Source organism: Leptinotarsa decemlineata, unplaced genomic scaffold, assembly GCF_025532065.1.
Source record: "Leptinotarsa decemlineata unplaced genomic scaffold, Ldec_3_MD MMD2_tig00000199_RagTag_RagTag, whole genome shotgun sequence".
NCBI classification, from domain to species: Eukaryota; Metazoa; Arthropoda; class Insecta; order Coleoptera; family Chrysomelidae; genus Leptinotarsa; species Leptinotarsa decemlineata.
In genome coordinates, this window is record NW_027412544.1 from 174,611 (window position 1) to 187,007 (window position 12,397).

A 12,397-nucleotide genomic window follows, 5' to 3' on the forward strand; every position below is an offset into this window, starting at 1 on the left:
TATCAGGATATCTCTGCTGAGTTCGCACGTCTCTCAAAGCTGCGCCAAAGGGCCTAAACTCATGGCGCAAGCCGAAATTTGCACTTCACTTCAATCCCAAACAAACACGGCCACACACACCTCGATAACAATGACTGCTTGACAGAAATACACCTCAATTTTCACTACGTTTATCTACTGTTTAATACATTGACAGATCGATATGTCACAAAAAATACCACATGTTGCTTTCCGTTTTCAATTATAACAACCTTATCATCGTCTTTCTCTCTTTAACCCTTCAAACCAACAAAGATACGTCACCAGTGATATGACACGATAATGCGGCACTACCTGTTACAGAAAAACTACACAATACAAATGTTCGCTGAACAGCTGATTATATAGGTCATAGAAAGAAACCGATTTATTTTAACTTTTTAGTGGTTAATATTTTGAATATTCGTCAGAATCATGTATTTCAGAGTAATCGTGAAAAACTGTTCTCTTATTTATTATCAAAGACAACGTGAATTTTGTAAGCTTAGGTAAGGTTAACTGAAGCGGGAAATTTGAATAACAAATAACATGCTGCCACAGCAAACTAACGTGATTTTTTTTAACAGGAAATATGGTATTGCCTTCACGGGAGCCCTTGCCTTTTTCACCTCCAAAGAAAAAATCAACGCCAATGAATTCATGGCTCTACCTGTAACTTCTATAGACAAGCTCTCTGCAAATCCTGATGACATGAAAACCAAAATGGAACTAATGATAATGAGGGTACAGAAAGACTTTTGCAATGCTCTTGAAGTCGAAGAAAACTACAACAAATTCATTGTTGATCGATGGGAGAGAAAAGAAGGTGGTGGTGGAATTACTTGTGTGCTACAGGATGGAAAGGTATTCGAGAAAGCCGGAGTGAATATATCTGTTGTTTCGGGTAGTTTGCCTCCAGGTGCTATAAGTCAAATGCGGTCGAGAGGTAAAAAACTAGAAGAGGGGGATTTACCATTTTTCGCTGCAGGTATAAGTGCCGTCATTCACCCTGTGAACCCTATGGTTCCAACCATTCATTTCAATTACCGATACTTTGAAGTTAAGAGTGGTGAAGAAACCCAGTGGTGGTTTGGTGGCGGAACTGATTTAACTCCTTATTACCTGAATACTGCAGATGCCATACATTTCCACCAAACTCTCAAAGATGCTTGTGATAAAACCAATAAGGCTTATTACCCTAGGTTCAAAAAATGGTGTGATGATTACTTTAATATTACTCACCGAGGAGAAAGAAGAGGTGTAGGAGGAATATTTTTCGACGATTTAGATACACCAAATCAGGATGAGTGTTTCAAGTTTGTTACTGACTGTGCCAATGCCGTGATTCCATCATATATTCCCTTAGGTTCGTTATATTACTCATTAAAATTTTCATGTAATACCTATTTTAAAGTATCTCATCAATGTCCTTTTTATAACCAAAATAGGTAAAACATAGGGATTGAAACAGGAGCTATTTTTTAGAAGAGATCAGTTTTTGAGAAAAAAAACCTTGTGGCTTTACACTCATGTATCTTTATGTGCAAGAAAAAAAAGCCTGAATGAAAAACGGGTTTTTGTTTATATGTAATTCAATGTTCATATGAAAGCAGTTTGTTTCCAAAAGGACTTTCGAGTGATCAAATGTTCATGTGAGTTGTTTTGAGAATTTTTTTCCAGTTTGTATCTGAAACAAACTTGTATGCATAATCTACACATCTTTGAGAAGAGTTTATTTTGAACTCAATTACTTGTCAGTGTCTTTAGAGATTTTTATTGTATAAAGATGAAAAAGTCGTAAATCATCATTCCAAAACAATATGTTCCAATAAAAATCATGACACGTGGTAGATAATTTATCAAGTGACCTTGATAGAATGATAGGAGACATTGTTTTTCTAGATAATTTGAAGATTCAGAGTTACAAAAATTTGCTAATGCGCCCGTCATTCAGTTGTTTCAGAATTTTAATATTGAAGAAGGATGTCTCAGACAACAAAATATAGGAGTCATATAATTTTTAATAGTTAGTCTAGAACATGAATCAAATGAAAGTACCCCTCCAGATATTGTTAACCACCTTAAAAAAATAAATAATAATTTTATTTAAAAATCGCAATAACAATCATTTGCAGACATTGAAAGAAGATTTCAGTCAGAGCCAATTTCAGTGGGTTTTTCTCAGAAATTTGATGAACCATTATTGTTATGTCAAAATTAATAAAAGTAGTATCAATTCATTCCCATAAGATGATTTCATAGAAAGTGATGATCACAGGAGAAAAGTTCAACACAATACATTATACATCATTGTCCAATAATCAAATACCATTTGCTTGAAAGTCAACAGAGTAAAGAAAAAAATCTGAAATGTACAGCATTTGACTTTACTCATGAACTATAAAATGTGCTACATACAAATTTTATAATCATCAAAAACATTAAACAGATGGTACCCACTGAATCATCTTTGAATCAAAATTATGTTGTACTGTTTTCATTAAAAATACAATAATGACCCAATCTCACAATGGAATTGCCCAGAGGTGCCAGACTAGCCTACTTCCTCAAAATTTCGAAAGAAATATAATATATCCCGGTTGCAGAAAAAAATAATAAAACATCTTGGGAATTATCAAGGGACATTATATAATTCATCCAAATAGATAATATGGAAAATATACAGAAAATGCTTTGGGCTCCTACTTAATTAATATGGATCTCCTCCAAAACAATATTCTATATAAGACACTGCTCATAGCTTATTGCACAATGAATAAATGCCCTTTCAAATTCTTCAAAAGTATAATATAGAAGAAATGTTTGACTTTTTTATAGAACTTCTGAGGGTGTATAAAATTTTGTTGCATTGTCTTTTTTATAAAATTCTATTTTGTATTTTCAATTAATTTACAGTATGAGCGATTTTTCTGTTAAAAACTTGTTTTGTTAAACTCATTTTATTGAAAGTACTGAACATATTTCATCTCAAATGAGTATGTCCAAAATGAACAGTAGGCAAAATTTATTGACTAATTTCGTTTACCCGGTCTGTCAAATAAATATAGTTTTTCCAAATATACAAAATGATATATTTCAAAACAAAATGTATGGGACATAATTTCACTACTGATTTAGCACAGAATTGATTGTACAAATAAAAAAGCAGTAACACCGGTTAGTATCAAATATGTACTTTTCCAAAAGTTTGAACCAAGCTTGATTTCCTTTCTCCTTCAAATTGAATATGGTTCGAACAATTTTCAAAAACATATCAGTACCCTTTTTGAATTTTCGGAATATGTGCGTTGCACTGAACAACCATATACTGTCTTTATAAGCTAATAAAAAACTCAACACAGTGGATCACCCACTTATCTAGGAAGCATTATCAAATATTTGTGTAATAATTATGTGAAGCAGTGTCAAAATCGCCAACTAAAGAATTGAGTCCAGATTAAATGAATACAATATTCTGCATGAAATTCTCAAAGGTATTATATAATTTGGAATTTCTCTAAATAACTCATCTTCAATGCCGAAGCTGAAAAAATTTCAACCTGCAAATAATCTAGCCATTTTTTATAAGATAACTGATGGATTTCTCTGAAAATGAAAACTTACTTTGATATTTGGAAAAATTATTTTTGACCTGAATATATTTTCACTAAATTGTAATACAAAGAATGTTATTTATTAGAAAAAATCATAGAATATAAAGAAAAATGTCTTTCATTTTTGTATTTGGTAAACTGGAAAATATTTAATAGAGTACTACTGAACCAAAAGTTTTCAATCAATTTTTGGAGAGCACAAAGGAAATGAAAAATTCAATAGTTCAGGTTCATCCAAGAAACTGCAACTGATGGTTCTTGAAAACTAAAAGTTTATAAACTTTCGATCAATAAGCTTTTTCAACATACTTTACTATTTCAGTACAACGACACAAATTGTCAAAATACACGAATGTAGAAAGAGAGTGGCAACTCATCAGAAGAGGTCGGTATGTCGAGTTTAACTTGATATATGACAGAGGAACCAAATTTGGCTTATACACGCCTGGAGCAAGATATGAAAGTATTCTGATGTCTCTACCTTTACATGCAGTAAGTGAATATTTTTTAGGTTTGTTCTCAATAGTGGAAACTATCAGGCACTGTTAACTTTTTTTCTATCTTAAATCGAATAGAAGCCCCATTATTGATTACACACCTGTTATTATTTTTGTAACTATAATGAAAATTGATCATGAAAGTTTTCTTGAGATGAATTATCACATTTTCAAGAAAGACCTAACTCCACGGGAATGTATAGAATCATGTCGTTCAACTTTTGGTAATGAAAGTACCAACAAAAAAGAATATTCACAATTGGTTTGCAAAATAAATCTCTTGATGGTATATCAAAATCGTTTGTGTTTCCAAAAAACATCGATACCATAAAGAAAAGTTGGAAGGTCTGCATTTGACATTTTGTGAAAGAAGGTACCTTGACACTATCACAGACCCCAATACATTCAATTTTGCTTGAATATTTAGGTGGGAAATATATCTGTTTCAGATGGATTTTACACAAAAAAAGCTTTTCTAAAATGTGTTATTCAATACTAAAAAAGTTCAACTTGAAAACTTCAAAATACATTGTTATATATCTCGAAATATATACAAAAAGATGCAGAATAATACCTATTGCGAACAAGTGTATGAAACCGTTATATACTGAAATATCTCATATTTTCCCTTCCTCAGGAACATTTCCTGAATACGTCACTGCACCTAGATATATTTGAAACATTTGATTAATTTTTCTTTAATTTGCAGCGTTGGGAATACATGCATACACCTGAAAAAAATACTCCAGAGCATGACCTCCTTGAAGTCCTTAGAAATCCCAAAGATTGGGTGGATTGTGAATATGAAGATAATAAATAATGAAAACCTATTGCTTTTATTTGTATTACTGTTTGGAATAAAAATCTGTTATGTTTTACTTATTTTTTAATAACATCAAAGCAAGTTCTTCTGCTTCATTCACATCAAGAGATGAACTTATTTGATCTATTTTATGTTTTTTCTTCTTTTTGAGCACTGTCTCAAGGTTATCAATTTTTTCCTTTGGTTTCCTCTTCTTCCCCCTGTAAAAATAAATGTAAATATTATAAATACAAAATGGACTAGACTAAAAAATAATTTATAAATGAATGTGAAACCATTTAAGTCTCTAAATCAATCCATCATGACACGGATTTCACTTTTTTGCAAATTATAAATTCTAGTGATTTGGTTGCCTCAGATGCAACATAGCTAAATGGTAGAGAAAATATTAGTTTGCTATCAAATTACACTGAAAGATTCTTAAACTCGGTGACTTGAGAAACGTGATCATTGTCAATAGTACACATATTCTGCAGAGTTGAATAATGGGTTCTAAAGTGCCTACAAAAAAGTCTGAATCATATGGAAAACTTCTACCTAAATTTGATACTAGTAATAAACTCACTTCTTTTCTTTACGCCCAACTGTGTCAACTTCTTCACATTCTTCATCATCAACTCTTTCTTTCTTCATGTGCTGACCTTCAAAGTCATTCCGTAAATTTTCTATCTCCTCCTCTGTTTTTTCTCCATAAAATTTATCAGGATCTGGTAACCAAGACAAATCTGGATCATTTTCAGAGTCACTTTCTCCAAAGTCATCTTTTTCTTCTTCAGCTTCTTCTTTATCTTTTCGCTTCTTCTCTTTGAGTTTCCGTTTCTCCTCTTTATGCTTAGCTTTAACTTTATCTTTAAACAACTGTTTATCAAATTTATCTTCCTCCCGCAGAACAATTTTTGCTTTCTCAAGATCTATTCCACCCTCATCTTCATGTTCATATTCTATAGCCAATTCAGATTTCTTTTCCTTATTGCCTTTAACAGCCTCTCCCTCCTCATTGAACACTATTTTCTTGTTAGCTACAATTTTCTTTTTCAAGATCTTTTTGGCAGCAGCTGCCTTGGTCACAGGTTTTTTCCCCTTGTTCCTACCTAAATCTAAATCAGCCATTTCCTTTTCTGTAGGAAGTTCAATGTCATGATCCTTCCTTTTAACTTTGAGAATATCATCATTATCGCTCTCATCGGATGAGTCTACTTTGAAATTTGATTTTGATTTAGTCTGAGAAATGTCTTCTTCACTAACTCCACTGTCTTCAGATTCATTTTTGCCCTGTACTTTGTCTTCTTGATATTCTTCATCACTCTCAATACTAAAGTACTTTTTAGAACCACTACTGATATTTATTTCTTTGTTCATATTCTTCTGTTCCATTTTAGCATTCATTCTTTGTAAGAAGCGAATTCTCGGTGGAAACGCTAATCCTAAAGACTTTGAAAAGGAATCGGTGTCTAATGACTGTACATTAAATACTTCTTTATCCTTCATCAAGAAAACAGCTTTGGCATATGAAACAAATGCTCTTTGTGCTGCCTCTTTCAAAGACGGATCTTTGGCCAAGAATGCTTCCATTTTTCTCACAGGGTTGTTGAGTTTAACAGGATTAATCCTTGAAAAATAAAATTTATATTTTGAGTAAAAATCACATAATTTTAAAATGTTAGGAATTATTAGGAAGTTCAGACCTTTTTCGTCAAAAAGTATTAATAGATACAAGAGTCTATACTTGAAGTATTGAAATCTGGGTTTAGAAAAATGAATGAGGTTGAAAATTATAAGAGATATTTCTAAATGAGTCACTAAAAAACTTGACTATGAAAAAAAAACCAGTATAACTCAATCCACAAAAATTGTTGAACAATGTTAATATCACCAAGAATAAATAAAATATATCAAGAATATACAAAATAAAATGATGAAAATAGAATTATTTTTCTTTCTTATCTTAATATAGCTTATAATCCGAAGTGGTTTGAATATTTGTCTTGTTCAATGAAAAGTAATCCAGATTGACTCAGGTTTTCGAAAAAAATCACTCTTGTGAGACGGCACTACAGTATACTATAGCAAAGTGAAAATTACATGTTGACGAAGGGAACTATGTAGTATCAGTATTCCTAGATTTCAAAAGGGCTTTCGAGACCATCGATAGAAATACTTTTTTGAAAATATTGACATACTATGGAATTGGGGCAAGGTACTGCTTTGGTTTAAAAGTTACTTGAAAAATAGAAAGTAAATTACAAAAGTGAAATCATCAACCTCAACAGAATCTGTGAATGATTTAAGGATCCCACAAGGTAGTTTACTGGGTCCCATCTTATTTAATATATATCTGTTTAAAATATATCTAAATGATATTTACTATTTAACAGGTAGACAATCGATTAACTTATTTGCAGATGACACCTTATTATACATATCAAATAATAACTTAAATGATGCAGTAGATTTATCATCATCTACTTTTTACTTCCACATTATGTATTATAATTTTATTGAACGTTTGTACATTTGGGTAACCTAAATACTACTACATTACTATTATCAGCAACTTTGGACTAAAGAAAGTGTTTTCCATAGTTACAATAAAGGTGTCTTCTGCAAACATTTTAGTCTTGTATTTCCAAAAAGAAGATTTTAAATGAACAGAGCTTAGCATTTTAGTTGATCTAATTATTACTATCATTATCAATTTTTTTTACAGATGGCCCTCTTTTTGAAAAATATGATTCAGTATTGACTGAGATTGAAGTATTCTTAGTGATATTAAATGTGGTATAGATAAAAGAAATACATTTAATTCAAAACAGTGGCCTGTTAGTTAGTTACCTTGAAGATTTATAACAGATTATTTGAAATAATCGATATTAACTTTGTTTCCATTTAAAGCAATTCTAGATTAGGGAGAATGATTTCCATAATTGCATCAGTGCATCATGAAGATTTATTTGCGATCAATTGAAAATTCATTTGAATTTGTCAATTATCCAAACCGGTATTAACTTGGAAACGGCTGATCTAATTTCCAAAAATAAAAATATTGGATAGAGAATTGAAATACCCATCAAACGAGAGTTGAAAATTTATTCCGACTTTGATATTTTTTCCCGTTCAAAAATTGAGGGAGGGACTTTTTGCGACGGCGATGTTAAAGGGTTTACACTTCATCCATTTCAACAGTCTTCCTTTTGAATCTGTGAATACCTTTGGATATTCGAACCGCTAACATTTAGCAAAAAATCATGTCAGCACTTTGAAATAAAAAAAATCCTCAGAATATCTTCAAAATACAAGAGCCACAAATACTAGCAGGAAAAAGTATTTTCATGTAACAAATGTTCCAAACAATATAATACTCACTCAATTTTCTCTATGGGTATTTTTCGTTCTTCTAGCTTTTCTACCATTTTTATTTCACTTGGTAAAAGCATAAGTAAACTCTCTCCTCCTCGATGGTAACGAGCAGTTCTACCAACTCTATGAATGTAGGTTGCAGAATCTTCAGGACAGTCTGCTTGTACAACCCAATGAACCTCTGGAAAGTCCAATCCTCTCGATGCTAGATCTGTTGCAAAAAGTACTGCAGACTGTTTTTGACAGAAATTTTCATATATTTCCATCCTGCGAAGTTGATGGAGAGTTCCATATAAGGCCATCAAACTTATCCCTGGTCTCAATCTAGAATACATTCATTTCATTTGTGGCTATATTTTGAAATATTGGGTATGTTGCAGGTAATTTTGTGAAGGTCTAAAAAAAATTCATTATTTTTCTACAGAAAGTATCTATTTATACTCGTCGAATCTACTTTCAGAGAAATGGATTTTCAAAAATATCCGACTTTTGAAACTCGTTAGTATTTCAATTTTTGAAATGTGTGTGTGTGTATTCACAAATAGACAGAAGCTTACTACAAACAAGAACTTTGTTCCTACAATAAAAAGTTGTACCCAGTTTCATGTTCTTCAGTGTTATCATGTTGTTTTTTTTGATAGTTCTTACTGATTGGGACAAAAAATACAGTATATTTGTAGTTGAATACTTCTATATTTGTATACATCTTTTGAGAAAATAATTTAATATTCAGGGACTAACCTTTTGGGAATAAAAACTATTAAAGTAGCACATTCTTTTTATAATTATATCTTTTCTGAAATAATGTTAATCAATTTGCAAATTTGCAAAAATTATTCTCCTTCATTTCCAAAAGTTGAAAAGGGTAACATATTTTTAAGGCTTTATTTTATATTCAAAAAAAGAGTGAAATGAAAAACTGAAAAATAAATCAGAAATATATAGCTATATTGTAATACAGTGTCACCAAAATTAAAGATGAACATTATATTGTTCAGTCTACTGCCACCAGAACCCTTTCCTGAGGCAATGTTGATTTTTTTTACAGAAAAGCCATTATTGTGATTTAAACTTAAAAAAAAAGTTTATTACCATTTCAATATACATACATCATATGTTACTCCATGAATTTTCTGTAATTTGTTCTGTAGAAGTTGGAAATATTTATATAAGTTTAATAATTCTCAAATCCAAATCATTGCCCTAATGGAGGAAAAAAGATCATGTTTGAAACTATGATAAGTGTATTAAAAAGATAATGTTGATAAATCAATCCTTTTCAAAAAAAATGTAATCAACCAAATATTAACAAAGGGTATCTGTGTGAACTCAGGTGTCATCTGATTTCAGCAAAATCAGGTGGAGCTATCACACAAAATATAAGACTGTTAATTATCAGATGAAATTTTTTACTTTAAAGAGGGTGGTTCCCAATAGCTTAATGGAAATTGTATAGTAAAAAAGTGTATTGATTGTACTGAATGACAAAACGCTCAGAAGATGGTAAATATAATTTTTAATTGTGACATCACAGATACCTTAGTTTCTAATGGTTAAGAGAAAAAAAAATCATAGTATGGGAAAAACAGTATAAAGCAAAATGTCTTCAATATCTGCATAATGAGATTCTAAATAGTGACATTTTACAAGTTTTCATATCTGTAATCTGCGGATGAAAGTCTGTAGGGTTCAAATGACAAAAATTAAAAATTTACAGGAGGCTAAATAACAAAAAATTACCAAATTTGCATACGTAATACTTACTTGCAGAAAATTTCATAAACATATTTGACTTGCTTACAGCTAGAAAAAAATATCATGATCTTCTTCTTGGGATGATTTTTAATAAAACTCCACAATATAGCTATTTTATCATGTAGATTACATATCACGTAGCTTTGTGATAATTCCTTGGGGGTACTGAATTCAGAATATTCATGTACACTGACATAAGAAGGATCTTTCAAACTTAGACGTGCAAGATCTTTGACAGATTTAGTCTGTGTAGCTGAAAATAATAGAGTTTGTCGTTTTGGGGGTAAGTTGGCAATAATTGCATTCATAGTTTGCTCAAAACCCATGTCGAGGCATCTATCTGCCTCGTCAAGTACTAAGACTTGCATATTCACACAATCAAATAAAGGATTTTCATCCATATGCTGCAATAACCTTCCAGGAGTACAAATTATAATATTACACTGGTCCATTCTATTCCTTTCAAATTTCAAGTCTTTGCCACCAATAATTAACCCAGCAGAAAAATCGTGATGCTCCCCCATTTTCCGTAATGTTTCAAAAATTTGATAAGCCAATTCTCTCGTTGGGGTAATCACAAGTGCACCTACTCCATCAAGTTTTGTCCATTGTTTGACGAATAACTTCTCTAAAACAGGAATAAGGAATGCTAGAGTTTTTCCCGAACCTGTTTGAGCAGCACCCAAAATATCTTTGCCTTGTAGAGCCAGGCCTATTGTTTCTTTCTGTATTTCTGTTGGTTTGTGATATCCACATTCTCGAAGTCCTTTCAAAGTTTTGGCTGATAATGGAAAATCCCCAAATTTACTTATGGATTTTGGATCAATCTGAAAAGTATGATAATAGAGAACAAAAATATTTTTTTATGAAAAAATCGAGTTTTTTTTTACTTTTGTGGGAACTTCCACTCCCACAATCTGAAAAAATTAAAAATATATAATGGAGAACTTTATATAGCTGTAAGAAAAACAAACTTTCCTTCACTCCAATGAGTGAATAAATATATTTTTCACTAAAAAAAATGTGCTGTTTATCAATCACTTGCCATAGTTATGAATTGTCTCCAAAAAAAAATATAATCTTACAGGGTGTTGCACGAAAGTTACTGGGTACTTATCATAACATTTGGAACACTGAAATCTGATGTCATCTTCACTAGTAATAACCAACTATATATTGCAACTCTTATCTCAGGAGTTGTCTTACTTTCAAATTCATTAAGATATTGCGAATCCGCTTTGACATGTCAGAGAAAATTTGAAATAAGACAACTTATAAGAAAATAACTGCAAAATTTAGATACTGGTCTCTAAAACATTAAGTACAAACACATTTTTATTTGTGAAAACTATATTGACTTTAAGGCTTGTCCTTTCTACACCTATACAAGTTCTTCAATACATATTTTCATTTTTGCCGAATTTGGTCAATAAAAACTATGATAGATGTGTAAATAAAAAGTTATTTAAACCTACAGTATCATATTTAGATTGCAGTTTTTTTATAATGGCCAACTCTGGTTGATTTTGTTTCTTTTTTTTCGTGAAAATTTTAACTTTTTCTTTGCTTTTACTTCCATTCTTCTTATTTTTGATTTTTTCTTCGGTATCTGACATATCAAACTAAGTTTGCACTTTTCACAACGAATAATTCTCGACTACTAACCTAGCAACAAAGTTTGGTTATGTTTTTATTTATTTCTTACTCTCAATATTTTCTATGGCTGTTGCATTCGAGCGCAATTGACCAGCTTTTTCATAAACTTCTTTTTCTGCCATCTCTCTCTCTATGTTTATGACTTTTGCTTCCATTCAGGCGCATTAAGTCACGAATGTTTCCATTTTAACAGATACTTTTATTTTAGACAAACTGTCTGTTGCTACCCTTTGGCTCTTATTTCTATCATGTCATATTCACTTCACTACGCTCAATAGGTGTATTCGTTTAATACATCACTCGATTAGTTTGCTTCGATCGGCAAGCGTTCGATAATGGCGATATGTAGTCTCAGTTACATTTGCTCTCTGTGTTAGGTATTCAGTTGCCATTTGTCATAATTTAAAAAGGTCGGCGATTTTCAGGTATTTTTGAAAATACACTTTTGGTGAAATATTTAATCTTGTCAGCACATGCTATTTTCGAAAAAGGAGTTTACGACACAATTCCATTTTTACAATGGTGCCGTTTTTGAAGCTAGTTATTCCTAAATAGTTGTAAAAATATCTGCATTATGAAAAGAAAATTATAAATTACAGTGCAGTTGTAGAAAAACGACTTCATCGATCTTGTTCGATTGATGACATATTTATTTCCTGAAAATTCATATCAAATAT

General features: G+C 31.3%; 2 protein-coding genes across 2 annotated transcripts; one reads left to right on the forward strand and one right to left on the reverse strand.

Annotated features, from left to right (window-relative positions):
* The first annotated feature begins 297 nt into the window (after positions 1-297).
* On the forward strand, positions 298-5,007 carry Coprox (oxygen-dependent coproporphyrinogen-III oxidase). Its single transcript, XM_023165877.2, has 4 exons — positions 298-527; positions 606-1,384; positions 3,955-4,124; positions 4,839-5,007. The coding sequence occupies exons 1-4, from the start codon at positions 454-456 to the stop codon at positions 4,947-4,949; spliced, it is 1,134 nt and encodes a 377-aa protein (XP_023021645.2). The 5' UTR covers positions 298-453; the 3' UTR covers positions 4,950-5,007.
* On the reverse strand, positions 4,998-11,752 carry LOC111510008 (probable ATP-dependent RNA helicase DDX10). Its single transcript, XM_023165868.2, has 5 exons — positions 11,540-11,752; positions 10,074-10,891; positions 8,316-8,633; positions 5,518-6,561; positions 4,998-5,152 (listed from the first exon to the last, which is right to left on the reverse strand). The coding sequence occupies exons 1-5, from the start codon at positions 11,678-11,680 to the stop codon at positions 5,005-5,007; spliced, it is 2,469 nt and encodes an 822-aa protein (XP_023021636.2). The 5' UTR covers positions 11,681-11,752; the 3' UTR covers positions 4,998-5,004.
* Between the last annotated feature and the right edge of the window lie 645 nt (positions 11,753-12,397).